General features: G+C 43.8%; 1 protein-coding gene across 3 annotated transcripts in view; it reads right to left on the bottom strand.

The window, feature by feature from the left end:
• The window catches only part of LOC117356858 (killer cell lectin-like receptor subfamily B member 1), a 128,933-nt gene that overhangs the window by 60,223 nt on the left and 43,227 nt on the right, over window positions 1–25,483 (bottom strand). For all 3 annotated transcript variants that reach the window (XR_004538724.1, XM_033936673.1, XM_033936658.1), the window contains exon 4: window positions 11,058–11,206. Coding sequence is in view for 2 of the 3 variants with exons in the window: in XM_033936673.1 (XP_033792564.1) it covers window positions 11,058–11,206 (149 nt within the window). In the remaining variant the exon portion in view is untranslated. The remainder of the gene's footprint in view (window positions 1–11,057; window positions 11,207–25,483) is intronic.

Below are 25,483 nucleotides of genomic sequence, written 5' to 3' on the forward strand. Positions count from 1 at the left end.
TCCCCTCTCCTGCCTTTCCTCCAAAATATACATATTTTTTTTCGTTTTTAAATTCTTTATTCATTTTTGCATGTTACAACAAGTGTAGCAGTTAAACTCATATGAACCTAAAGATACACACTTGATTAACTCTCATATATGCTTTAAGTATAACATTTCATAACAAATTAATATTCTGTAATATTTTAAAAATTATGTAAGAAATCTAATATTTAAATTATTCTTATTGAATAGAATAACCTCCCCTCCCTCCCTACTCAATAATACATAAAAGTATCATTACTGTAAAACTATTCAATTAGTCCTGTATTATAAAATAACAACAAGTAAAGCCCACCCATTTCCCCCTTAATCAAATATCTTATCATGGGAAAAGTTAATCATTCATTACAAAAATCAGTTAATGTCCCCAGATTTTCTGAAATTTACTAAAATAACCTTGGAATAATTGGAAAAAGTATGACAGGTTAAATTACAATTTCTGGTGGAATTCTGTAAGTCATATATACAAAATGGAACCCACTATAGCAACGCAAAATATACATATTGAGATCTTTAAGTCTGTCCCCATATACCTTATGAAGAAGACCATACACCATTTTAGTAGCCTTCCTCAGAACTGACTCCTTCCTTTTTATATCTTTTTGAAGGTGCGGTATCCAGAATTGTACACAATATTCTAAATGAGGTCTCACCAGAATCCTATACAGAGGCATCGATACCTCTTTCGCTGTCACCTTTTCAACCTGTTTGGCCACCTTAAGATCACACCCAAGTCCCGCTCTTCTGTCGTGCACATAAGTTCTTCACCCCCTAAACTGTGCCATTCTTTTGGGTTTTAGCAGCCCAAACGCATGATCTTGCATTTCTAAGCATTAAATTTTAGCTGCTAAATTTCAGACCATTCTTCAAGCCTTGCCAGGTCTTTCTTCATGCCATTCACACCATCCAGGGTGTCTATTCTATTGCAGATTTTGGTATCATCCGCAAAGAGGCAAATCTTACCTGACAGCCCTTTGTGCAGGGAGGATCAAACACAAGATCTTGAAGTTCACTCACATGGCATACAAATGTGAAGCAAAACAAAAGACAGAAAAGGGAGTCCAAAAATACAACAAAAAACAACACCCACAAAGGTGAAACTGCCTCCAGAAATGGGATTAAAAATGTATTTTATTTCACAACTAGTATTTTAGCCCGTTACATTAACTAATCAAGGAGAACATTGTACAACACTTGGAGGACCACAATCTAATAAGGGCTAGTCAGCACGGCTTCCGGAAAGGGAAATCATGTCTGACAAATTTACTACAATTCTTTGAGATAGTGAACAAAAAAATGGATAGTGGAGAACCCGTGGATATAATTTACTTGGACTTTCAGAAAGCATTTGACAAAGTCCCTCATGCACGGCTTATGAAGAAACTACTAAGCCATGGAATAGGAGGAGAAGTACACAGATGGATCGGCAAATGGCTTGAAAACAGAAGACAAAGGGTTAGCATAAATGGGAAATTCTCGGACTGGGAGAAAGTGACCAGCGGCGTGCTCCAGGGCTCGGTTCTTGGGCCTATCTTGTTCAATATTTTTATAAACGACCAGGAAGAGGAAACGACATGCAATATAATAAAGTTTGCTGATGATACAAAACTATGTCGGGCGGTTGGCTCTCAAGGGGACTGCGAGGACCTCCAGAAAGATCTGAACCAGCTAGAAACGTGGGCAATAAAGTGGCAGATGAACTTTAACATAAACAAATGCAAGGTGATGCATCTAGGAAAGAAAAACAAGGAACATGAGTATAAGATGTTGGGGGTCAAGTTAGAAAAATGCGAACAGGAAAGGGATTTGGGAGTACTGATTGACAGTACCCTAAAGCCATCGGCACAGTGTGCGGCAGCGGCAAAGAAAGCAAATAGGATGTTGGGCATAATTAAGAAGGGGATTACGAGTAGATCAGAAGATGTTATAATGCCACTTTATAGAACAATGGTCAGACCGCACTTAGAATATTGTGTCCAACACTGGTCTCCATACCTCAAGAAGGATATAACTCTGTTGGAGAAAGTGCAGAGGCGAGCCACGAAACTTGTTAAAGGGATGGAGCATTTGAGCTACAAAGATCGACTCGGGGAAACTGGGACTGTTTACCCTCGAGAAGAGAAGACTGAGGGGGGATATGATAGAGACTTTTAAAATATTAAAAGGATTTGATAAAATAGACCAAGAAGCAGCATTACTGACATTTTCACATGTGACATGGACAAGAGTCTGAAACTGAGTGGCAGCAGGTTCAGGACAAATGTCAGGAAGTTTTCTTTCACACAGCGCGTGGTGGATGCTTGGAATGCACTCCCGGAGGAGGTTGTGGAGGAGACTACTGTACTGGGATTCAAGCGCAAGTTGGATGCCTTCCTTCTTGCATATCATATTGAGGGATACGGTAAATCCGGGTCTCCATATAGGAGTACCTAAATGGGCCGCCGCGTGTGCGGATCGCCGGACTAGATGGACCTCGGTCTGATCCGGTGAAGGCGTTTCTTATGTTCTTATGGGTGCTAGAATATATGTCTTTGTGTCTTTATTTCTGTCTCTCTCTCCCTCCCGTTGTCTGTCTCTCTCCCTGGCCCCCTTTGTCTGTCTGTCTTTCTGTGTCTCTCCCTGCTCCTGTGTCTTTCTTCCTTTCTATCTATCTATCTGTCTCTCTCCCTGCCTCCTATGCAGCAGCATTTCTCTCCCACCACTTCCCTGTGCAGCAGCCACAGCAGCATTCCCTCCCCCTCCATTTCCCTCCCCCCACACCACTTCCCTGTGCAGCAGCAGCGTCTGCAGCATTCTACACACGCTGCTTCGGGGCCTTCTACTGCCCAGCAAATCAGGGCAGTAGAAGGCCCCGAAGCAGTGTGTGCAGAGTGCTGCAGACGCTGCTTGAATCGGAAGGTTTTCAGGACCCGCAGCCCTTGCCAGTCCCGAAGTGAGCTCTGGGGGTTTTGGTGTTTTTATCCTTCAGACGGCAAGAACTGCCGCAGCCGACAGGCTCCATGCCACCGCACGCATGCGCACTCCTACAGTGCACGGAAAACAGGAGCAGACAGGTGGGAGTGCGCATGCGCGCTTAGTGCTTTATTATATTAGATATGACATATGATGTGATTACAATATTCTCTCTATCCCTTCCTCTGTATCTTAATTTCCCTTCTTATCCTTCAGTTCAATCTCTTTTTTTTTCTTTCTCTCTTATCCTCTGTATCGTCCCCCCCTCCCCTCCCCTTTCTTTCTGGCTCCCTGGCTTCTCCATCAGCTAGAGGGAGCAGTTTCCTCAGCAGTTGAGCTACTTGCCGGATCAGGCACTTCTTTTTCCTCTTCTAGCCCTGTCCTCAGCCCATCCTTTCCCAGCACAGTCCGGAAACAGAGAGGCAGGGACACGGTTGCTGGAGACACTGTGGCTCGCTGCCACTTTCCTTTGCGTCATCTTCCGACGCGGCCTGCAGCCGCCGAAAGCCGCCGCCGCAGCTGATATCCGCCTCGGGGGATTCTCACGCATGCGCAATCTTACCTACGGTGCCCTACAGCGCACGGAAAACGGGAGCACGCAGGTGGGAGTGCGCATGAGCACTTAGGGCTTTATTATATTAGATGTATGATCAAGACGTAAGACCCATACGTCTTGATCATACATTGTGAAATAAAGTACAGTGTTCCCCCATAAATTCGCGGTCCACAGTTCGTGGACTCAATAATTCGCAGTCTGCTCCAACCGCCTATTCCTGTAGTAAAGTCAGGCTACACCAATCAGGAGCTGCCGATGCTCCAAGCTGCCCTCTCCTGCCTTCCCTGCCTTTTGCGGTTTTTCAAAACCCACACGAATTTCAGGGGAGTACTATACATCTTTTATACCAGTTCTGGAGGCAGTTTCACCTTTATGGGTGTTGTTTTTTGATACAAATGTGAAGGAAAATGACTTTCCAAGTGAGATGTTTGAGAGAGTTAAATGCAAGTGGCCCAAAGGGAGACTTTAATAGAGCAGATCCCAAGCAACAGGTGGAGGCTTGATAGATGGTTTTATGAGGAATAAGCCTTTCTTGAATGGGCTACCAAGGGATGAATAGACAGAGGTTTTTTTGTCCAAAGGAGAGTTAAATGCACAGATAGCGTTTAGATGAACTCTAAGGGCTCTTTTTACGAAGGTGCGCTAGCGTTTTTAATGCACGCGCTAGCCAAAAAACTACCGCCTGCTCAAGAGGAGGTTGTAGCAGCTAGCGCGCTATTCCGCACATTAAGGCCCTAACGCGCCTTCGTAAAAGGAGCCATAACTGAATTGGTTTTTAGTCCAGAGTTAGCGCCACAAAATCTATTACCTTCCATAAAAAAATTGCACGCGAACAGTTCTGGACCCAATTTTTCAACCAGTTTTCCTTTTGTCCCAAACCTGATTACCCAGAAACCAAATGGCATAACTGGGTAAACCTCTCTGGGTCCACATACTGCTCTCTTGCCCCTCTAACTACTAAAACGGTCTCCTACTCTCGTAAGGCCCCCTGGTATCTTCCGTACCACAGAGAACTGAAGCAGAAATGCCGAGTACTGGAGCGTAAATGGAAAAAATCTAAATCCCCTGTGGATAGACAGTCTTGGAGGGACAGTATTAGGTTCTATAATACAGTATTAAAAAAAAGCAAGGAAGAATCTCTATGGTAATCAAATCATCAGATCCAATAACCAAAGCAGTACATTGTTTAACATCTGGTGCTCCTTAACCTCTAAAAACAACTCCTCTATACTCCCCTCCTTTCCAGCTGCGGACGACCTAGCAAAATTTTTCAATGAAAAGGTTGCTACTAAAAGAAGCTCTTTTCCATCAGCAGTCACTTACAATTCTCTGGTGCCCAGCGACACTAATCCTATCCCAGTAGACAGATCTTGGACAGTGTTTGAGCATGTATGCAAAGCCCAGGTCTCTAAACTGTGCCACAAATTAAGATCCTGCAAATGTGCCCTGGACCCATTCCCTTCCTACCTTTACGAGAACATTCCCCCGCAAGCTATTTCATCTCTCACCAGACTTATCAACTCAACTTTACTATCTGGCCTATTTTCCGTACAAATGGGAAACATTGCCCTGACCCCACTACTGAAAAAAGCTGATCTAGACCTATCCTTCCCTTCCAGCTATCATCCTATGGCAAATATTCCTCTCCTGACCAAAATGCTCGAGGCTATTATATCGACTCAGCTCTCATCTTACTTAGAGAGATTCTCCATTTTATTACCTTGCCAATATGGCTTCAGACCCATTTCAGCATTGAATCCCTGCTGGTCTCTTTAATCTCAAAGATTCAACAACTTCAATTTCATAATAAGTTTGCTATCCTACTACATTTCGATCTATCTGCGGCCTTTGATGATGTCCACTACGATATCCTAATTTACCAACTTTCTGAGATAGGCATTGATTCCACAGTCTTAGACTGGTTCTCGAAATTTTTACGATCCCATTCTTACACTGTTAACGTGAATGGAACCATGTCTTCTCCTTGGAGACTGCTATGTGGTGTTCCCCAGGGATCACCCCTGTCCCCTCTTCTTTTCAACATTTATATGTCTTCTTTGAAATTCTTCCATCTATCTCTCTTTGAAACTTTATTTACATATGCAGATGACATCTTTGTCCTTCTTGAGATAGATTTGAACCTCACTAACCTCACCGAAAATATAACAGCTTGCATAACAAAACTCCAATACTGGGCCCTCTCTGTACAAATGAAGATGAATGAGTCCAAAACAAAACTACTCTGGCTTGGTCCAAAATTAGATCAGTTACCCACGCTCATTCCACTACCTTGTGATCCCACACTGCAGATCGAATTATCAAGCAAAGTTTTGGGCATCATTATTGACGCCACACTTTCCTTTAATGATCATCTCAACACTCTGGTAAAAAAATGTTTTTTTAGTCTTCACATGTTGAGGAAAGTGAGATCCTGCTTCTGCCAACAACATTTTGCTGTCCTTGTACAATCAATCATTCTTTCCAGACTGGACTATTGTAATTCCATCTAAGTCCAACCAAGAAAAATCTTCAAAGACTTCAGCAGATCCAGAACACTGCGGCTAGATTGATCTTCGCAAAAAGCAAATTCGATCATGTTTCCCCGCTTCTGTCAAAACTTCACTGGCTTCCAGTGATTTCTAGGATTCATTTTAAATGTACCTGCCTAATTTTCAAGATCCTACATGGCATTCTTCCTCCCCTAATCCCACTATCCTGGAATTCTTTGAGACCTAACACTACCAGATCTGCCCACATACTCAAACTATCTTTCCCCTCGTTAAAAGGCGTCATGTATGCAGGTAAATTAGGGAAATCCCTTTTCTTCAAATTCACTGAGCTTTGGAATAACCTCCCTACCCCGCTGCGGAACCTAGGCTCATTCCAATTATTCCAAAAGTATCTGAAAACCTGGCTTTTCTCCAAAACGTAAAGCTAGCTATTTAAAATGTAAAGCTAGCTATCCTCTTCATAACCTCTAATTTCTTATTATGTCCTTCCCCCATTTATTGAATTACCTGTAAATCGTGTCGAGCTCTATCTTTATGGAGATGATGCGGTAGACAAACTTAAGGCTTAGTTTAGTTTAGTTTAGTTTAGAGAGATGTAGAAGGTAGTCCAGTATGGATGGAAGTGGACATGTTATGGGTTCTAGAGAATGTGATTCACACTAGGAAGAGAATCTCATCCATTTAAAGTGGTAGCAGCGCTGAGTGGAGGGTTTTCTAGATACTTTAATGACAGCAGATACTGCAGCTGAGAGGCAGAAAGTATTTACTTGTTTGGTGAAAGGAACCATGTTGTTAGTGCTAACAAGAGATGGCTGGGGTGAAAGAGGGATCCCTCGTTCTGCATCACTAGCGTTAGGAATGAGCGTTACTTCAGAGGTCTTGTGGTCAAAAGCTCTAAGAGGTGTGGAAACCAAACCTGGCTTGGCCAAAGCAGTGCTATGAGGATCATGGTGCCTCAATCTTTGCTAAGTTTAAGTAGAGTTTTCCCGATGAATGGTATCGGAAGGAATGTGTAAATAAATCTGTTTCCCCAATAAATGAGGAAGAACTTAAGAACATAAGAATTGCTGCTGCTGGGTTAGACCAGTGGTCCATCGTGCCCAGCAATTCACTCATGCCCTAACTGAGACTAGCCCTACCTACGTACATTCCGGTTCAGCAGGAACTTGTCTAACATAAGAAAAGCCATGCTGAGTCAGACCAAAATCCACCTGTCTCTGATAGGAGCCATTTCTGGTCACAAGTACCTTGGAGATCCCTAAAAGTTCATTCCCAGGGTTGAGATGTTGCTCCCAGAAACCTAGCTGGCTAATAATTTTTATATTCTTATCCCAATGCTCTCCCTTCCCTGAAGAGACTGTGATAGGATCCAGCCAATGGAAAGGCTGCTCTAGTCATTAAAGAGTAGTGTATCGCAAACTGTGTGCCAAGGTGAGATTCCAGGTGTGCCGCAAAAGACAAATCCTCTCTGCCTCCTCCCCCAACTTAGCGATGGAGAGACTTCCAAACCTGGCAGTCTGTCCGGGTTTTGAAAGGCCCCCGAGCTCAGGGCCGCGTCCAGAGGACCTCAGCATGTGCAGATGTCAACATGATGACATCACGCACATGCATGTGATGTCACCAGTCCACTCACGCGGCGGCCCCCAGGTCAAAGACCAGTGCTCTAAATGAGTCCAGCCTCACCTGTGTACGTTCCAGTTTAGCAGGAACTTGTCCAACTTTGTCTTGAATCCCTGGAGGGTGTTTTCCCCTATAAGAAACTCCGAAAGAGCGTTCCAGTTTTCTACCGATCTCTGGGTGAAGAAGAACTTCCTTACATTGAGGAATATAGAGGCTTTTATTTTCAAATCAGAAAATCCAAGATGGCCACCATGGCAGCGATTTTAGCCAAAAAACAGCATGGGGGAGCTACACTGGAGAATAAAAACTAGCGATTTAAAGATTTTAGAGATGGGAAAACCTAGCTCTAACTCCAAAACCTAAAATCAATTTTGTCTGTCAGGCTATCAGCCTGTTACTCACTGTGCCATGCTGTGTGCTGAGAGCTGTAATCAGTTTATAGGGAGAACCACTGCCTCAGCAAGCCTGGAATCCAGACTGCTTGTGTTTTCTGACTGCCTCTCGGGCTCATCAAACTGGCCGGAGACCTCAACCACCACCGGATCACATGCATGCAAATGGGAGGAGCAAAGCAGTTGGCCTCGATCCTGGAAAAACTGCCACAGAGCCACTCAGCCTGTGTTCAGACCAGCTGTGAATGAACATGGGGTGAGCCTTGCTCCCATGGGAACAGTCCCTGAACCTCTGAACTGGTAATGCATGTTGTCCAAGCGGGTGCACTGTAAAGCAGTCTCCCCCTTGGAAGCAGACTCTCGACCTCAGAGTCTGTGCTCTCCCGCAGCCAGAGCTATCCCACAAAAGGGATCCTCTACACCACTGAAAAGCCTTGCAAACAGTAATAATAATAATTTATTCTTATATACCGCCAGACCATGAATGGTTCTGGGTGGTTCACAGCAGATAAAGCTGAACATCCAGCGAATATTCAGTTCAAAAATATACATCAATTTCTAGAATGTACACAATACATGTTATATTTAAAAAGCAATTAGGAAGCTTGGGTTACAAATTTGTCAAATAATTGTGTCTTTAATAGTGTTAAAAAAAATAAATAATAATAATAGGATGAGACTCCTGGCATGATTTTGCCAAACCAGGCGTTCATTTTGGCTGCCTGGAATTAGAGAGTTCTCTCGAGAAATCTCTTCAAATGACACGATTTGACAGTAGGATATGTGAATAACTGGACTCTACGTGTGGGCTTATTGGAGTGATTTAAAGAGAAATGGGAAATGAGGTAACCTGGGGGACATATCGAAGATTGATTTGAAGCAAATACATGCGAATTTGAATAAAACTCTAGCCTCAATCGGTAGCCAGTGTAATTTTTGGTAATAAGGAGTAACATGCTCCTATTTTTTCAGACCACAAATCAGTCGGACAGCAGTGTTATGAACCACTCTTACTCAGTATCGATGAGAAGAAAAGAAGCTGTATCAAAATATTTCTTAATGGTTCAGAGTTTCCAAAGAACTGAGAAGCATTTCCTGAGTAACAAATCTGTATGTTGTTCTAAGGTAAGGTGTCGATCTAAAGTCACTCCCAATATTTTTATGAACTGTTCTATAGGATAGTCACAACCATTCAGGTGTATCATTGATTTTTTAATCTTGTCATTAGGACTGCTGGGCATGATGGACCACTGGTCTGATCCAGTAGCGGCAATTCTTATGTTCTTATGTTCTTGCAAGAAAAAATTTAGTTTTTTCAGGGTTCATTTTCAATTTGAAATCAATCATCCAGCATTCAATGTTTCAGAATAGTTGTTAAAAATTTGTTATCTCTACTGTCAGACACGTTAGGGGGATGACTCTAGTGATGTTGTCAGCATAAATATAAAACCTAAGATGGAAACTTTGCAAGAGGTAAGCGAAAAAGACCATATTTCAATGAAAAGAAACATGGGCAGAAAAGACAAGCTCCTCCCATCTTACTTGTAGGAAGACAACTGAGGAATTGGAGGACAGCCTAGGAGGATGGGAGGCGGGGTGAAAGAATACAAATGAAGCTTCCTACAAGAGGTTGGCCACCCAAGTGACTCCTAAGTAGAATGGTAACCACAACCAACCACTCATTTCAGATTCTAATCGCCATAGACTCCGCTTATCTTAACATCCTGGATATCACAACCTCTGTAATAAATCAACCAACAGTAATGATGTTTCTTAGGTCTCTAAATTGTTTCCATCGATTTCCTCTGAGACTTCTACAAAGCAGCTCCTCTCCCCCCACCCTTGATTCCTATTTAATTATGATTCTCTAAATTGTAAGTTGCCTTGAACCTAGTTAGGCATAGAGTGACCCAGAAATTGCAGATTAGATTAGATTATTGCTGTAAAACATCCAAGTGCTAAACCCACCCTAATTCTGCCCAAAATAATAATTTATTTAATAATAATTTATTTCTTATATACCGCTATACCGTGAAGTTCAAAGCGGTTTACAGTAAAGGTACATTTAGTCAGTACATGAGATTCAAGATGAGAGATACATGCGGTCAGTGCTTAAGATACAAGGTGAAGAGCAAACAGGCCGTGCTTGAGATGCAAGGTGAAGAATATACAGTTTGTGCTTGAAATACGAGATGGTGGGTGCACGTAGAGAGCCATTTCAGGAGGCCAAGAGTGTTTATAAAGACATAAATGCGCCTGTTTCTCTTTATAAAACAGCTTCACAAATCCTGCTAAAATCTTGTGTAAACTAGGAAGGTCCCTTTATCCCATGTGTCTAAGTTCCAATTCCCATCTCTGCCACTAATTTCCTGTAAGACCTTTGGGATATTCCTTTGCCTACCTGTGTTTCAGATCTAATTCCAGCACTGTTTGACCTCAAAGGAATCACTTTATCTCTGTTCTTTACCTCCTTGGGTTTCATTTCTATTCCTAGTTCTCTCACCAACTCTATGACTTGTAATCTCGGCTCGACGTACCGAGGTATGGAGATACTTGAGGCGGTGGCACCCAGCATCGCCGTGCCGTATGTCTCCCCCCATCACACCTCGCCATGCACCTCACCTGCATAACTCCAAATCTTTGCCAGCCTTGGCTCTCCCTCTTATATCATTTCCTGGTCCCATGTCCAGGAAGTGACATCAGAGGGAGGATCAAGGCTGACGCAAGCAGTAGGTTTGAGATGCTTCTTACTGCCAGCGAAGAACTGAAGAGGTGGGTGGGCAGAGAGAAGGAGATGTGCTGCTGCCCCCAAGTCGATGCCTGGAACTGGCCACCTTCCCCCTTAACCCATTGCTACACTACCGGCTCTACAGCTGACTCTGTACATTACACTCAAACACTTTATCAGATCTGCCACTGACTTACTGTGATACCATTCTATGCTAGACAGTGTGCTATGTGAATGGAAAGACAGATAATACTTACCAGTGTCCTGTTATCTTTTATCAGCAGCAGCTGAGCCTCCTGTGTGTTACAGAATTCCCTGCTCTCTTCCCAGTTATTTCTTCTCTCAGAGAAATAATAGCACTTTCCATAGTCCAGCAGCCATTTAGGCATACAGAAATTCTTCTGCCCTGAGTACAGAACCAGAATTCACATAAGAGAGGAAGAAAATGCGCCCTACAGCACATTCACTCAAAAACTTTAGTGTCCCCTCTTCACTGGCCCAGAGAACCTGTACCAGCCATAGCCCTGTGAGAACCTCTCAGTGTGTACACATGCAAGCATACACAGTTTATATTGCCTGAAAAATCTGGACAGGATAGTTCCTGTAATCCTGTTACATGGATTACAGAAGCATGTACATCACGGGGCCCGAGGTGAAATATGGCCAAGACTTATCCAGACTCAGTGTGCAGGCAGACCCTAGGCAGATATACAAGTCTTCACATTTGGTTTTGTTTGGTGAACATAAATTTACCAAGTAGCCCTGACAGAGGTTATTTATAATGTCAAGAGCACAGAACTAAGTCACCAGGAGATCCCATCTTCTTCTATTCCAGGGGTGGGCAAGTCCAGTCCTCGAGGGCCGAAATCCAGTCGGGTTTTCAGGATTTCCCCAAAGAATATGCATGAGATCTATTTGCATACACTGCTCTCAATGCATATTCGTTGGGGAAATCCTGAAAACACGACTGGATTCTGACCCTCGAGGACCGGAGTTGCCCATGCCTGTTCTATTGTCTGCTCAGCCCATAACTGGCTGGCGGTTGGAAGTCTATCAGCCCTTAACTAGAGCAGAGACTAGATCTAGATTTTAATGGGCTGATATTCCAGAGCACCTATCTGGAGGTCCATGAGCGGAGCAGGGGTGGAGCCAGAGATTATCTGGTTAGTGGTAATCTTCAGACCATTCCCCGCTAATCAGAGCTATCTAGCACAATTGATCAGTGCTAATTCCCAAATATTTCAGTGCTGGTCAGTATCTGGATCCACTATTGAATATCCAGGCTTTTTTACCCATGGTGGCAGGCATTTTAAAAACCATTGATGACCATAGACTTAATATCAGCTCCCAAGCTTTTGAATCAGGAACATATCTTATGTATAGATCCTTGTATATTCATGATTCTATTAAGCTTGCTCAAGCTTGCTCAAGGATGGCAACACAGTGACTGAGTTCTGTGAGGGCCCAAGTTTAAAATCATAAAACATCGCTCATATTGCACTGGTGAATTCAGGAAACAAATGGGCCAAACCTGATCCACCTTCCCCAAAGAAGGCAGCAGTGATGCTATCTTTGCAGTCTTTCAGTGGAGCTAATATTGGAGAAGTGAAAGCCATTTAAGGAATGATGGTTGTGAATGAAAACAGACATAGCAGCAATACATATGAAGCTCAAAGACTTTCATCAGAAAGCTATTTCGTAAATGTGGGTTACTACACTTAAGAAAGTGAATGAAGAGCTTCCAAAGCAGGCCCAAAAACTTTCTCATTTGTATAAGCAGCTTGAAATGCAAATAATTGTAGCTACAGGAAGAATCTTTACCTGGATGGATGGACTATCTGAAGGTATGGAAAGCTTACCTCCTCAAACATGTCTTGAGGATTTTCTGCCCAAATTCCATCCTACTTTTTTTTAATTATTTTATTTATTCAACTTTTCAAATTTAAACAAGTAAATCTACTTGAATGCAGATTAGAAATAAAATATTCTGGTCTTGGTCAAATTACACAGGATCAGAACAATACAAGCACAAAAACATTTTTAGAAATTATTATAGTTTAGTCCACAAATTATATGATCCAAGAACAAAGAAAAATAAAAATTGAAAGGGAAAAATAGATGTATCATATGGACAGCTTAGGAGAACAAATCCCCGACAGCCAGTTCATTAATTTGCAGGTGACACTATTGAACCAATAATTACTCCCCCCCCCCCCTCCTTCTTTAGCCACAATAAATTCTGACAGTTGTTTTGGTTAAAAAAAGGACATTTTTCCCTTTTAATGAGACACAGCATTTAGCAGGAAATTTCAATACAAAAGATGCACCCAAATTCAAGACCCATGGGGGCTCATAATCGAAACAGAAAAACGTCTAAAAACCGGCCTAAATCAGCACTTGGACGATCAGTAACAAAACACGTCCAAGTGCCAATAATCGAATAGGGTTTTAGGTGTATTTAAAAATGACTTAGGCCTTCACAGTGCCGCTGAACGACCAGAGCTAAAAGGGGCATTTAACAGATCACGTGATGCTGTGAACTGGTGAGCTGCTCTCAGTGCCGGTTCTAGTGCCCTACTCCTTACTTTGTCTACTTTCGGGGCTTTATTAGTGGATTTTTTTCTGCATCTCCTACAGTTGAAGCTAGTGACTCTATAGACAAATACTTGCCAAAATCTCTGCCTGTAATGTCTTCTAAAACTACTAGAAAAGAGCGAAAAAAGGTAAAGCCGGGGGAGTACAAAATGGCGGAACCGCCTCATGCAGCGAGCCCGATCTTTACGGCTGAGATGATGGCGGAACTGCAACAAGCTGTTCTTCAAGCACTGGGGCCATGAATGGAGCTCATTTCCTCTTAGCTTACCAAGCTTGAATCGCTCTTGGAAGACCATCCACCAGGGTTACGGAATTAGAGGCCCAAGTCTCCTCAGTGGAAGATGGAGTGACGGCGATGATGACGGAGGTGGCAGCTTTGACTACATAGCTGCGTCAATGCCATGATAGGATCGAGGATCTAGAAAATAGATCCCGTCGAGATAACTTACGATTTATTGGCTTACCTGAAACGATTGCTGACTCTGTTCTTCTCTCCGTGGTGGAATCTTGGCTGGCCAGCGAGTTACCCATGCCGTCATCATTGGGCCCGGCCCATTTTGAGCGGGTCCATCGTGTGGGCCCCCGTTCCAGTGCGGATCAAAGACCCCGGGTGGTGATTGGTAAAGTCCACAACTACCGACACAAGGTAGAAATACTCCGGGCCTATCGTGGGAAATGGGACTCGTTGGTTTACGAGTCCACCCCGGTGAGGATTGGACAAGACTACTCTGCGGCCTTAACGGACAAAAGGAGAGTTTTTCATCCTCTCTGCTCTAAATTGGTGGAGCAGAAACGCCGTTTTATGTTTCTATACCCAGCCATTTTAAAAGTTCAACATGACGGCAAGAGGCATGTATTTGATTCTGTGGATACTGCAGGAGATTTTATTAATTGCTTGGAACCCTCCTCCTCTTTACCTACTTGACTATATCAAACTTTTTTGTTTTTGTTTTTCTAAGTATTTTCCGGGCTGATACCTGAGTTGTTTCCTTGTTCTTTATTTACTTTTTACACCAGTATCTTCAGCTTGTAATCACCATTCTTACGGAGTAGGGCACTGAAGGCATCAGTAGTGTGATCTGCCTTCCCTTCTGTCAGTCTGACATCGGGTTGGCTGTATGCTTGGTGGAGGGGAAAAGAAAGGGCTGGGTGGGATGTGGAGGGCTTGGTGGTTGTTGGGGGTGGGAGGGCTGTTTTGGGGGAATGGGAGTGAGGTGGGTTTTGTGGGGTCGCATTATTGTATATTCCAATGTGTCAGAGATGGTCAGCATTTTGTTTGATGGTGGTCAGAGCGCAGGGTTCTGCACAAATTCCTTTGGGCGAGGGCTGGGCACTCAGGGGATTTACCAGAGTGTATTGTGTGAATATGGTGAGTGTGTGCGGTCCTGAGTGAGAGGACATTTAGAATTCTTTCCTGGAATGTGTGCGTCATTTCCTCTCCTATGAAGCGTACTAAACTTCCCCTCATAAGAAGGTGGGAGTAGCCCTTCTTGTCTTTAAGGGCTTTCTTGGTAGAGTGGAGCAGCTGTACAGGGATACTTCTGGTAGGATTTTGTTTTGTAAAGTTACTATGTCGGGGCAATCTTTTCATCTTTTGATAGTGTATGCACCTAATCAATATGATCATGATTTTTTTCTCCTCTTTGACTCAAGTTGGCCTCCAAGATCCGTCTCTTCCGTTGATTCTCTTAGGGGACTTCAATCAGGTGTTAGATCTGGTTTTAGATAGAACAGGACCGGGTACATCTCCCTCGCATACCATAACCAGGGGTATTCCTTACTTGTGTGATACTTTGGATCTGATTGACCCCTGGCGTCTCCTATACTCTACTGAGAGAGATTATACCCATCAATCCCGGGCCCATCACACCCTCTCCAGGATTGATTATATATTGACATCTAAAAATTACTTTCCTCAGGTTCATTCTGCAGCGGCAGGTCCGCTCTCTTTGTCTGATCATTGCCCTATCTGGGTAGATTTGCTTAGGAATGATGGTTCTCCGGTGTAGGATAGCTGGAAATTTCCCTCCTATTTGGCAAAAACCCCAGATTTCACACAATATTTAACCAAAAAGTGGGAGGATTATGTGTCTTTTAACTCCATACACAAGGACACTCCATTACTATTCTGGGAAGTGGCAAAAGTGGTACTCCGGGGAGATATAATCTCTTATATTGTGGCCCAGATAAAACGGTTGTCCCAGGGTATAATCTGGTTGGAGAGGACTGTAGGCGACTCAAAAACATTTATATCAATCATTCGTCCCCTCGATCGAGGGAAGCCTGGGTTGTGGCTCAGGCTTCCCTGAACGCTCTACTTCACGAGCGTACCCAAAAGTATCTCTATTATACTAAATTCCATTACTACAAATATGGCAATAAGCCGGGCCGCCTTCTGGCGGCACTGACAAAGCCTAAGCGGCCTAATCGTTATATTCCTTGTCTTAAACTTTCTTCTGGGGGGGGGGGGGTGACTACTACGCCAGAGATAACGGAGGGTTTTTTCCAATACTATAAAGCCTTCTATTCCTCGAGGGAAAGCTCTGGGGGCCCTGATGCAGGAGATTATCGTACCTGGCGGATGCAGGGGTCCCTCGATTGTCCTCCCCCATGCGCCATCAATTAAATTGGCCCATTCAGGGGAAGGAGATTCAAGCAGTAGTAAACCAACTCAAAAATTGTACTTCTCCTGGTCCTGATGAATTTTCCCCAGAGTTTTATAAGATTTTATTTTCGTCATTATGTGGTCCCTTGGAGGCTTACTTTTCTGCAGCCCTTGAGTCCGGTGGGTTTCCTCCTAGAGCGAATCATGCTTATATTATCTTAATACCAAAGCCGGGGAAACCAGATACAGAACTTGAATCCTATCGTCCTATTTCACTGATAAATGTGGATCTTAAGATTCTGGATAAGATCTTGGCCAACCGATTAGCACTCTTATTACCGGAGCTGATTGTTTCTGAACAGGTAGGCTTCGTGAAACATCGCCATTCTGTTTTAAATGTTCATCGGTTGCTCACTGCCATGCAGCGTACACAGGATGCAGCCTTTAAGGGGGTTTTGGTTGGCCTGGATGCTGCCAAGGCCTTTGACCAGATCAACTGGCATTATCTTTTTCAGGTGCTCCAATATATGGGCATTTCAGGTTGGTATTTAGACATGGTTCGACTGTTGTACACGAATCCTACTGCCTGTGTCCTGGTCAATGGCCATCGCACATCCTCATTTACGATTGCGCGTGGCACCAGACAAGGGAGTCCCTTGTCGCCCCTTTTGTTTCTTCTTTACTTGGACCCTTTTTTGCGTACTTTACAGCATGATGAACTGCGGGGTCTGCCGGAGGGCGACTTGCAGTTGCGTGTGCTGGCGTTTGCGGATGATCTTCTGTTGACCCTAGGGAACCCGCAGAGATCTCTTCCTCGAGCCCTGGAGCTCCTCGATGAGTTCAGTATGTATTCAGGCCTGGTATTAAATAAACAGAAATCCCATGGTATTGGCACTTTCTCCAGATGTGCAAAGCACTTGGCAGGGCCCTTTTCCTCTGGTTTGGGCCCCGGAGCGATTGAAATATTTGGGCATTTATGTTTCTCCGGATCTTTCTCAGCTTTATTATTTGAACATTGCTCCTATACTGACCATCACCAAACAAAAATTGCAGAACTGGCAGGTTTACCCTCTTTCTCTTATGGGGAAAATAGCATTGTATAATATATGGTCTTGGTACCACCGTGACTTTATGTCTTTCAGATGTTACCAATACTCCTTTCTACCAAACACGATAAGGAATTGGGTACCTGTTTACGTCGCTATTTGTGGAATGGAAAGAAAGCGAGATTATCCTTGTCTGCTTTGCAAAGATCTAGGGACCAGGGTGGTTTGGGACTGCGCAGTTTGAGGATGTTATCTGTGGCATGTCAGATGAGACATTTGAACGATTGGTTCCAGGGGACGAGCCATTTTTCAGCTACAAGTCAAGAACTGTCTTTCTGTGGTACATTTCATTTCAGTTACTTACTTCATGCGAAGCGTTTGCCTCCGAGGACATCCTCTGCTAGAGACTTATTCTTGTTGCCCTTGCGTCGAGTTTGGAAGATTTTGTGCCAACGGATGCACATCCCATATAATGTGACTCCTTATTTACCACTGCAGGGAAATGGAGATTTGTTCCAGGGATGCCCCCAGTGGAGACGGTAGTGTGAAAAGATGCTTCCTCTCAATATATTTTTCAATTGGTTCATTCTAATGGTACCTTATACTCTTTGGAGAACCTCATTTGGGAGCATGGTTGGACAGCTCATAATTGTCTTCCATACGCCCAGCTTTCTTACTATGTTTGTTCCTTTCCACAAGACTGTCTAACAGATAGACGAATGGAAACTCTCTCTGAGGCTTTATGTTTGTCAGCCCATTCGTTGATCCCTTTACGGTATCACTATCGTCATCTGCAGGAATCGTTCGGTGATATGCCTTACGCTCATTACGCGAATCAATGCACTTTGGATTTGCCTTGTGTGGTTACAGACCATATAATAATAATAATAATAATAATTTTATTTTTTATATACCACCATACCCAGCGAGTTCTAGGCGGTTTACATCAATTCAAAAGGATCTACGTTCTCCAGCAGATTTACAAACAAATAAAATAAAGCAGTTCAGTAACAAGTAAAAACTGAAATTGACCGAGGATGGGGGAGGTTGTTGAAGACGTGGAAGAGAGGAGCTGAAAAAGGGGGGGTGAATGCAGGGGGGGGAGAGGAAAATGTGAGCGGGTGGGGCCGTTAGAGGTCTTGTTTTCTGAAAAGGTAAGTTTTGAGAGATTTTCTGAAGTCGAAGTAGGAGGGGGCCTCGAGGATCATTTGGGCCAGCCATGTGTTGAGCTTGGCTGCTTGGTAGGCGAAGGTTTTGTCTATGAATCTTTTATAGTGGCAGAGTTTTAGTGAGGGGAAGGCGAATAGTTGAGTTCTACGGGATTTCTTGTTTATGTGATAGAGGTTAAAGTGGGGGTTGATGTAGCTTGGAGTAGCACCATTAACCGATTTGTAGCAGAAGCATGCAAACTTGAAAAGGACTCTTGAATCGAATGGCAGCCAGTGTAGTTGGTGGTAGAAGGGGGTGACATGTTCCCATTTCTTTAGGCCGAAGATGAGACGCACGGCGGTGTTTTGGATTAATTTTAATCTCCTGGTGGTTTTCTTCGTGGCGTTTAGGTAAATGATGTTGCAGTAGTCAAGAGTGCTGAGGATGGAAGATTGAACCAGTAGGCGGAAAGCGGAGTCGTCAAAGTATGATACATAGAGCACTTCGTCGGGTGGCAAAATTGACCCCTAGAGTGACTTTGATTGAACTGAATTACAAATTTCTGTTATGTCTCTACAGGTCTCCGGCGTATTTGTTTCAAGCTATTCTCTGTGCTTCGGCTGCTTGCCTTAAGTGTCATCATTCTCCTGCTACTCTTGGACATCAGTTCTGGACTTGTACAAGGATACAAATCTTTTGGCAGCAGGTCCATCAGCACATTATGGCCATGTGGAACTATACCTATGTGCTTGGCCCGCTCCTATTGTTCACCGTGGATGTTCTACCGAGACCTTTTCCGAAGGATTTCAGGGGCTTTTTGGAAAGAGGAATTTTGTTGGGCAAGAAAGTAATACTTCATTGCTGGATATCATCTAATTCTCCGACTTTGTCTCATTGGCGTACTCTGATGATAGAATTGGCATCCATGGAACGACTTTGAGTACCTTCTCTGGACACGCCGCAGGGACGTGCATTTTGTTCTTGTTGGGAACCCTTTTGGACCACTCTGACGCCCAGAGCCCGCAGTCATTTGCTGAATGCTAGTGACACACTGGAATGGGGATTGTGGGTTGGTTTTGAGTCTTTTGGAAGGGGGGATGGGTAGGTGGGTAGGACTCAGTTAACCATGGTGAATTCTGATAAGAATGTTGGTCCTCATTTTTGTGCTTTGTACACTGTGGTGTTCTGTAATTGTTTGGTTCTTTTTGAAATTCAATAAAATATATTATTCCAAAGGGGCGTTTTAGGAAGAGTGGTGAGGGTGGTATTTGGGCGGGACGTGGGCCGTCCTAGACTTAGTCGTACTGTACGTATAACCGAAGGTTTTACAACACTGCCTAGACGGAACTTGGACGTTGTGACTTAGGCCATCTAAAACCAGGTCTAAGTCCACAAAAGGTATCCAAAGTGACCAGATAAGTACAGACACCCAAACACAGCCCCAGTGATCACTGACCCTCCCCTAAAAACTTAATAACAACTTTACATAGCTGCCTCCAGAACATAAGCACCTGGCAGGCTGGCATAGGAAAGCCTAGTAGAGCTGCACAGAGGTGGCTTAAGTGGTCTTGAGAGTGGGTTAGTGAACCATGGAGAGGAGGACCCAGGCCCATAAGCCACTCTAATCACTGTATTCATGGAGAAACATGTGCACCCCCAAACCCTTTTGTACTGCCATATAAGTGGCTCCTGCAGCCATAAGGGCTATTGGGGTGGTAGATAGGTGGGTCTAGTAGATTCTGGGGGTATTTTGGGAGGCTCACCATGAACTATAAGGGAGCTGTTGTGAGATGTTTATGTGGCACCCTTTTTGTGAAGTTCATAGCAGTGTCCTGTAAGGTGCCCCACTACTCTGTTGCCATGTCTGGGCATCCAGTCCCTTACTTTTCTGGCCCCTCCCATATCCAAAAGGTTTTTTCTAGGCGTTTTTGACTTGGACAAATTTTTAGACGAAAATGGGGTATAAAGATGGACGACTTAGCGGTCTGGACAATCAGACGGCTGGACGTACAGTTGGACAATTTTCCAAAAATAAAAATATGCTGGATGTAGTTTTTGAAAATGGACCTTTTCCCGTGTCCAACTTTGGACAATTTGTGAGTTAGGCCAAAACGGACTTAGACATTTCTTTTGATTATGCTCCTCTTAGTCTGTAAACCAAGTCTTGTCTTCTCTTCTGTGTCCCTGAGTATATCAGGAGACACTCGAATTGTTGAATTTGTTGGCTTTCAATTTTTTTCAACGTAACATGTCAAAATTATATTGTAACCTATGTTTATCTTTCTTCTTGCCAATTTGCACCTTGTATTCACTGACCGCTCAGTGGCCTCCTCTCTATTTGTACACTGTAATTCGTTGACTGTACAGCTATTCTTCATTGTGAACCGCCTAGAAGTCGCAAGATTATGGCGGTATAGAAAAAATAAAGTTATTATTATTATTATTATCATTCATATGTCAAAAATAAATTCGAAGAATTAAGTCTCTATCAAACTCCAGTGCGAATGTCACTATAAGTGGAGATCTCTCAGTTATCACTTCCAGTGAGCTCTACAGAAAGTTTGTTAAATTTATTCCACTTTTTTCAATTTCCACTGGTCCCGTAGGAGTAGAACTATCCCGTTTCTTCCCCAAAGAAATATATTAAGCTCTAATATTGGTGGTAAACTTTCCATTAGTATTAACAGTATCTCTTTCAAATATTTCTGGACCATTTTCAGAACAAATGCTAGGGAGTTCTTCTTCACTCAGAGGGTGGTGGATACCTGGAATGCACTTCCAGAGGAAGTGGAAGAGCAGAGTACGATTTTGGGTTTCAAAAGATAGGCAATCCTGGAGAGAAAACATCAAATCCTACAACTCCATACTAAAAAAAGCTAGGAAGATCTTCTATGGAGATAAAATCTCCAGATCAAAGAACCAAAACAGTACACTCTTCCACATCTGGCGAAACCTAACTTCTAAAAACGACTCCTCCCCCTCCCCCACCCTCCCATCTCCAAATGACTTAGCCAATTTTTTCAACGAGAAGATCACTACCATAAAGAGTTCGTTCCCCCCAGCTATCTCTTACAACTCTCTTCCTCTGAAAGACTCCGACCCTATCCCTGCTGACAGATCATGGACTACTTTCGAACCTGTATCCGAGCCCCAGATCTCTAAACTCTGCCTGAAACTTAAATCCTGCAAGTGCATCCTAGATCCTTTCCCATCCTACCTCTACGAAAACATCCCAGCGCAGGCCATCTCTTCCCTTACAAACCTTATAAACAAAGCTTTACTTTCGGGCCTGTTCTCCTCAGAAATGGGCCACATTGCCTTGTCCCCTCTTCTGAAAAAAGCCGATCTTGACCCTTCCTTACCATCGAACTACCGCCCCATAGCCAACATCCCTCTTTTAACAAAACTTCTGGAGACCATAGTCGCTACCCAGTTTTCCTCTTACCTAGAGAGATTCTCCATCCTCCAACACTACCAATTCGGATTTAGGCCCAACTTCAGCACCGAGTCCCTCCTAGTTTCCCTAATCTCAAAGGTGCAACAACTACACGCCCGAAACAAATTTGCCGTTCTCCTACAGTTCGATCTCTCCGCAGCTTTCGACGTCGTGCACCACGACATACTAATCTACCAACTTTCCGAGATAGGAATAGACTCCTTTGTCCTAAAGTGGTTCTCAAACTTCCTTCGCGCACGTTCCTACATTGTCAACGCAAACGGCTCCAAATCCACTTCGTGGACACCATCCTGCGGGGTCCCACAGGGCTCTCCCTTATCCCCTATCCTCTTCAACATGTATATGACCTCCCTGAAGCTTCTCAAACTATCCCCCCTTGAAACAATTTACACATATGCAGACGATATCCTTATCCTCCTCGAAACAGACCAGAACCTTACAAACCTCCAAGAGAACATCACCTCATGCATAATGAGACTTCATGCCTGGTCCCTCTCTGTTCAGATGAAATTAAACGAATCAAAGACAAAACTACTCTGGCTCGGCCCAAAGTTAGCACACCTGCCCACCCTCTTCACTCTACCCACAGGTCCCGCTCTTCGCCTTGAGTTCTCAAGCAAGGTCCTCGGCATCATTATCGATTCCTCCCTCTCCCTAAACGATCACCTGAACTCCTTGGCAAAATCATGTTTTTTCAGCCTCCACATGCTGAGGAAAGTTAGATCCTATTTCCACCAAAAACACTTTACTGTCCTGGTACAATCCATCATCTTATCCAAACTCGATTACTGTAATGCCATTTACCTGTGCCTAACAAAAAAAAGTCTTCACAGACTCCAGCTCATCCAGAATACTGCGGCCAAATTGATTTTTGCTAAACGCAAATTTGATCACGTCTCCCCCTTACTTACCAATCTTCACTGGCTCCCTGTACTTTCCAGAATTCACTTCAAATGCTCCTGTCTAGCTTTCAAGATAATTCATGGCATCCTTCCGCCACTAATCCCTCTATCCTTCCTCGCCCAAACGCCTGCTACCACCAGATCCGCCCACAGACATAAACTATCCTTCCCCTCTCTACGTGGCATCCCCCACGCAGGCAAACTGGGAAGATCCCTCCTCTCCAAAATCACGGGCCTTTGGAACGATCTCACTATCCCGCTGCGGAACCTGGGCTCCCTCCAACTGTTCCGGAAACAACTGAAAACCTGGCTTTTCTCTAATATATAACATCTCCTTCTTATCTCCCCTCTTTTCATATGCCCTTGTAAACTCTCTCTCCCCTCTCTTCTTGTTTTTTTAAGCTTTGTAAACCGTGTCGAGCTCCGCTTCCGTGGAGATGATGCGGTATATAAACTTAAGGCTTAGTTTAGTTTAGTTTAGTTTGGATAAGTTCCTGAAGGAAAAGGGGATTGAGAGGTATAGTTAGAGGGGTACTATACAGGATTACTTTCGGGTCACTGACCTGGGGGGCCGCCGCGGGAGCAGACTGCTGGGTGCGATGGACCTATGGTCTGACTCGGCAGAAGCGATGCTTATGTTCTTATTTCCACCCCAGGATTTATTGGAGATAAAGGAAAGTTAATCAACCTCAGATTATTTCTTCGCTGCTTATTTTCCATATATTCTAATCTTTCTTTAACAATCTCCAGTTCTAGAATTTTCATTGAATTAATCTGTTCTTCATGTCTTTCTATTTTCTCACTTTGTTCTAACATCTCCCCGTTAACATTAACCTGGGAGCTGTTAGATACACAAACAGAACGTACCATTGAAACTGCTTTTTTGAGGATGGAGTACATGGTTACAATTGCTCTCCACAGTTTGTCCATATTAACTGCTGGCAGCTTAATCAACTCTCCAAATTGATCACTATTAGTTACGGGAGATGAGATCTTACAGACTCTGTGTTGGGTGCTGTTAACTGGGCTTCAGTGGGGGTCTTCTCCACCATCAGCTCACCTCCCACTGCTCCTCCAGGGCTCCTCAGCTGTGCCTCTCCTTGGGCAAACTGAATTGCCTCCCCCTCCACAGCGCTCTCTCTCTCAGGTTGGAGAGGAGCCTGCCCTTGGATTGGGCTGAGGGAAGCCTGATTGACACTAAGTGCTCCTTTTACTAAAGTGCGCTAGCGTTTTTAGCGCACGCAAACCATGCAAGCTCTAGGGAGGCGTTAGCGTCTAGCGCGCAGCATTGTAGCGTGCGCTATACGTGCGCTAAAACCGCTAGCACACCTTAGAAAAAGGTTTGCCTAGAAATTCAGCATCCCTCCCGAAGTCAGGGGTGTTTCCTTCAGGTGACGTGTCATCCCCTGATCCAGAGTTGTCTGGATGAGATTTCTGGCGCTCCCAGCCACCTAATGTAGATGGTTTGGAATTTTTGGTGGAGTTGTCTGCACAGTTATTGAAGATGGTCCAATTCCTCTAATATTAAGAGGGAGAGGAATTTTAACATAAGAACATAAGAATTGCTGCTGCTGGGTCAGTCTGCTCCCACATCAGCCCTTAGGTCAAAGACTAGTGCCCTAAATTGAGTCTAGCCTTACCTGCGTACTTTCTGGTTCAGCAGGAACTTGTCTAACTTTGTCTTGAATCCCATAGCAACTTAACAAAGAAATCACTAATATTAAGATGCAGGCAGCAGTTCAGCAGCAAGATGGGGGCTATCCAGTCTTTTGCACTGAATGTTACATTTTTTATTATCTCCCAGTTGGAGAGAGGTCCTATGTGTGTGCTTGGTGGAAAGGTCCCGGGAAAAGGTCCAATACCTTAAGGCTACAGTAGCAGACTTGGAGGAGCTGAGGGAGACAAAAAGATATATAGAGGAGATCTACAGGGATGTTGTAGAAAAGTCCCATCTCCAGTCTGGCAGCTTCTGTCCTGCATCGGAGGAGGGAGGTCCTCTTAAAGGAGAGCAAAACCCTGGTGAAGTTGGAGGCAATCCTGTAGCCAGGACCTGCTCACCAGGGAATGCAATGTCCTCTTGTACCGAGGATGTGTCTCCAGGGGCTCCTGCTCAGGAGGGAAGGTTAGGATTGCTGTTATAGTGGGAAATTCAATCATTAGGCATGTAGAAAGTTGGATGGCTGGTAGACATGAGGATTGCTTGGTTACTTGCCTGCCTGGTGCAAAGGTGGCAGACCTAACACAAAATCTAGATAAGATTTTAGACAGTGCTGGGGAAGAGTTTGTTACCATGGTACATGTGAGTACCAATGACAGAGAAATATGGTAGGGAGGTTCTGGAAGCCAAATTTAGGTTCTTAGGTAGGAAGTTAAAATCCATTACCTCCAGGGTAGCAGTTTCAGAGGTGCTCTGTTTTTCAAGCACAGATCCCAAGAGACAGGCAGAGCTCCAGAGTCTCAATGTGTGGATGAGGCAATGGTTCAGGAAGGAGGGATTTTTACATTTGTTAGGAACTGGGTGACATACTGGGGAAGGGGGAACCTATTCCGCAAAGATGGGCTCCACCTTAACCAGGGTGGAACCAGGCTGTTGGTGATAACATTAAAAAGGAGATAGAGAAGCTTTTAAACTAGAAACTGGGGGAAGGAGAACAGTCACTCCAAAGAGTGTGGTTCAGAACAAGGTATCTTTAAAAAAATATCATCATAAAAGGGAAGACAGTACATCTTGATAGTGAGATTTCAATACTGGCCATGGTAGTCCAAGTTTCCTTAAATGCAGAGCAGGCTGATTTTAAAGATTGCAAATTATCCATGCCAATTGCTGAGCAAATTGTAAATAGATATGATAAACATTGTTTGAAATGTCTGTTGCAAATTCCATGTGTAAAGGGGAAATGAGAGTGATAGATATGTACTATCGGCCACC

This window comes from Geotrypetes seraphini, chromosome 1 (genome assembly GCF_902459505.1).
Source record: "Geotrypetes seraphini chromosome 1, aGeoSer1.1, whole genome shotgun sequence".
NCBI classification, from domain to species: domain Eukaryota; kingdom Metazoa; phylum Chordata; class Amphibia; order Gymnophiona; family Dermophiidae; genus Geotrypetes; species Geotrypetes seraphini.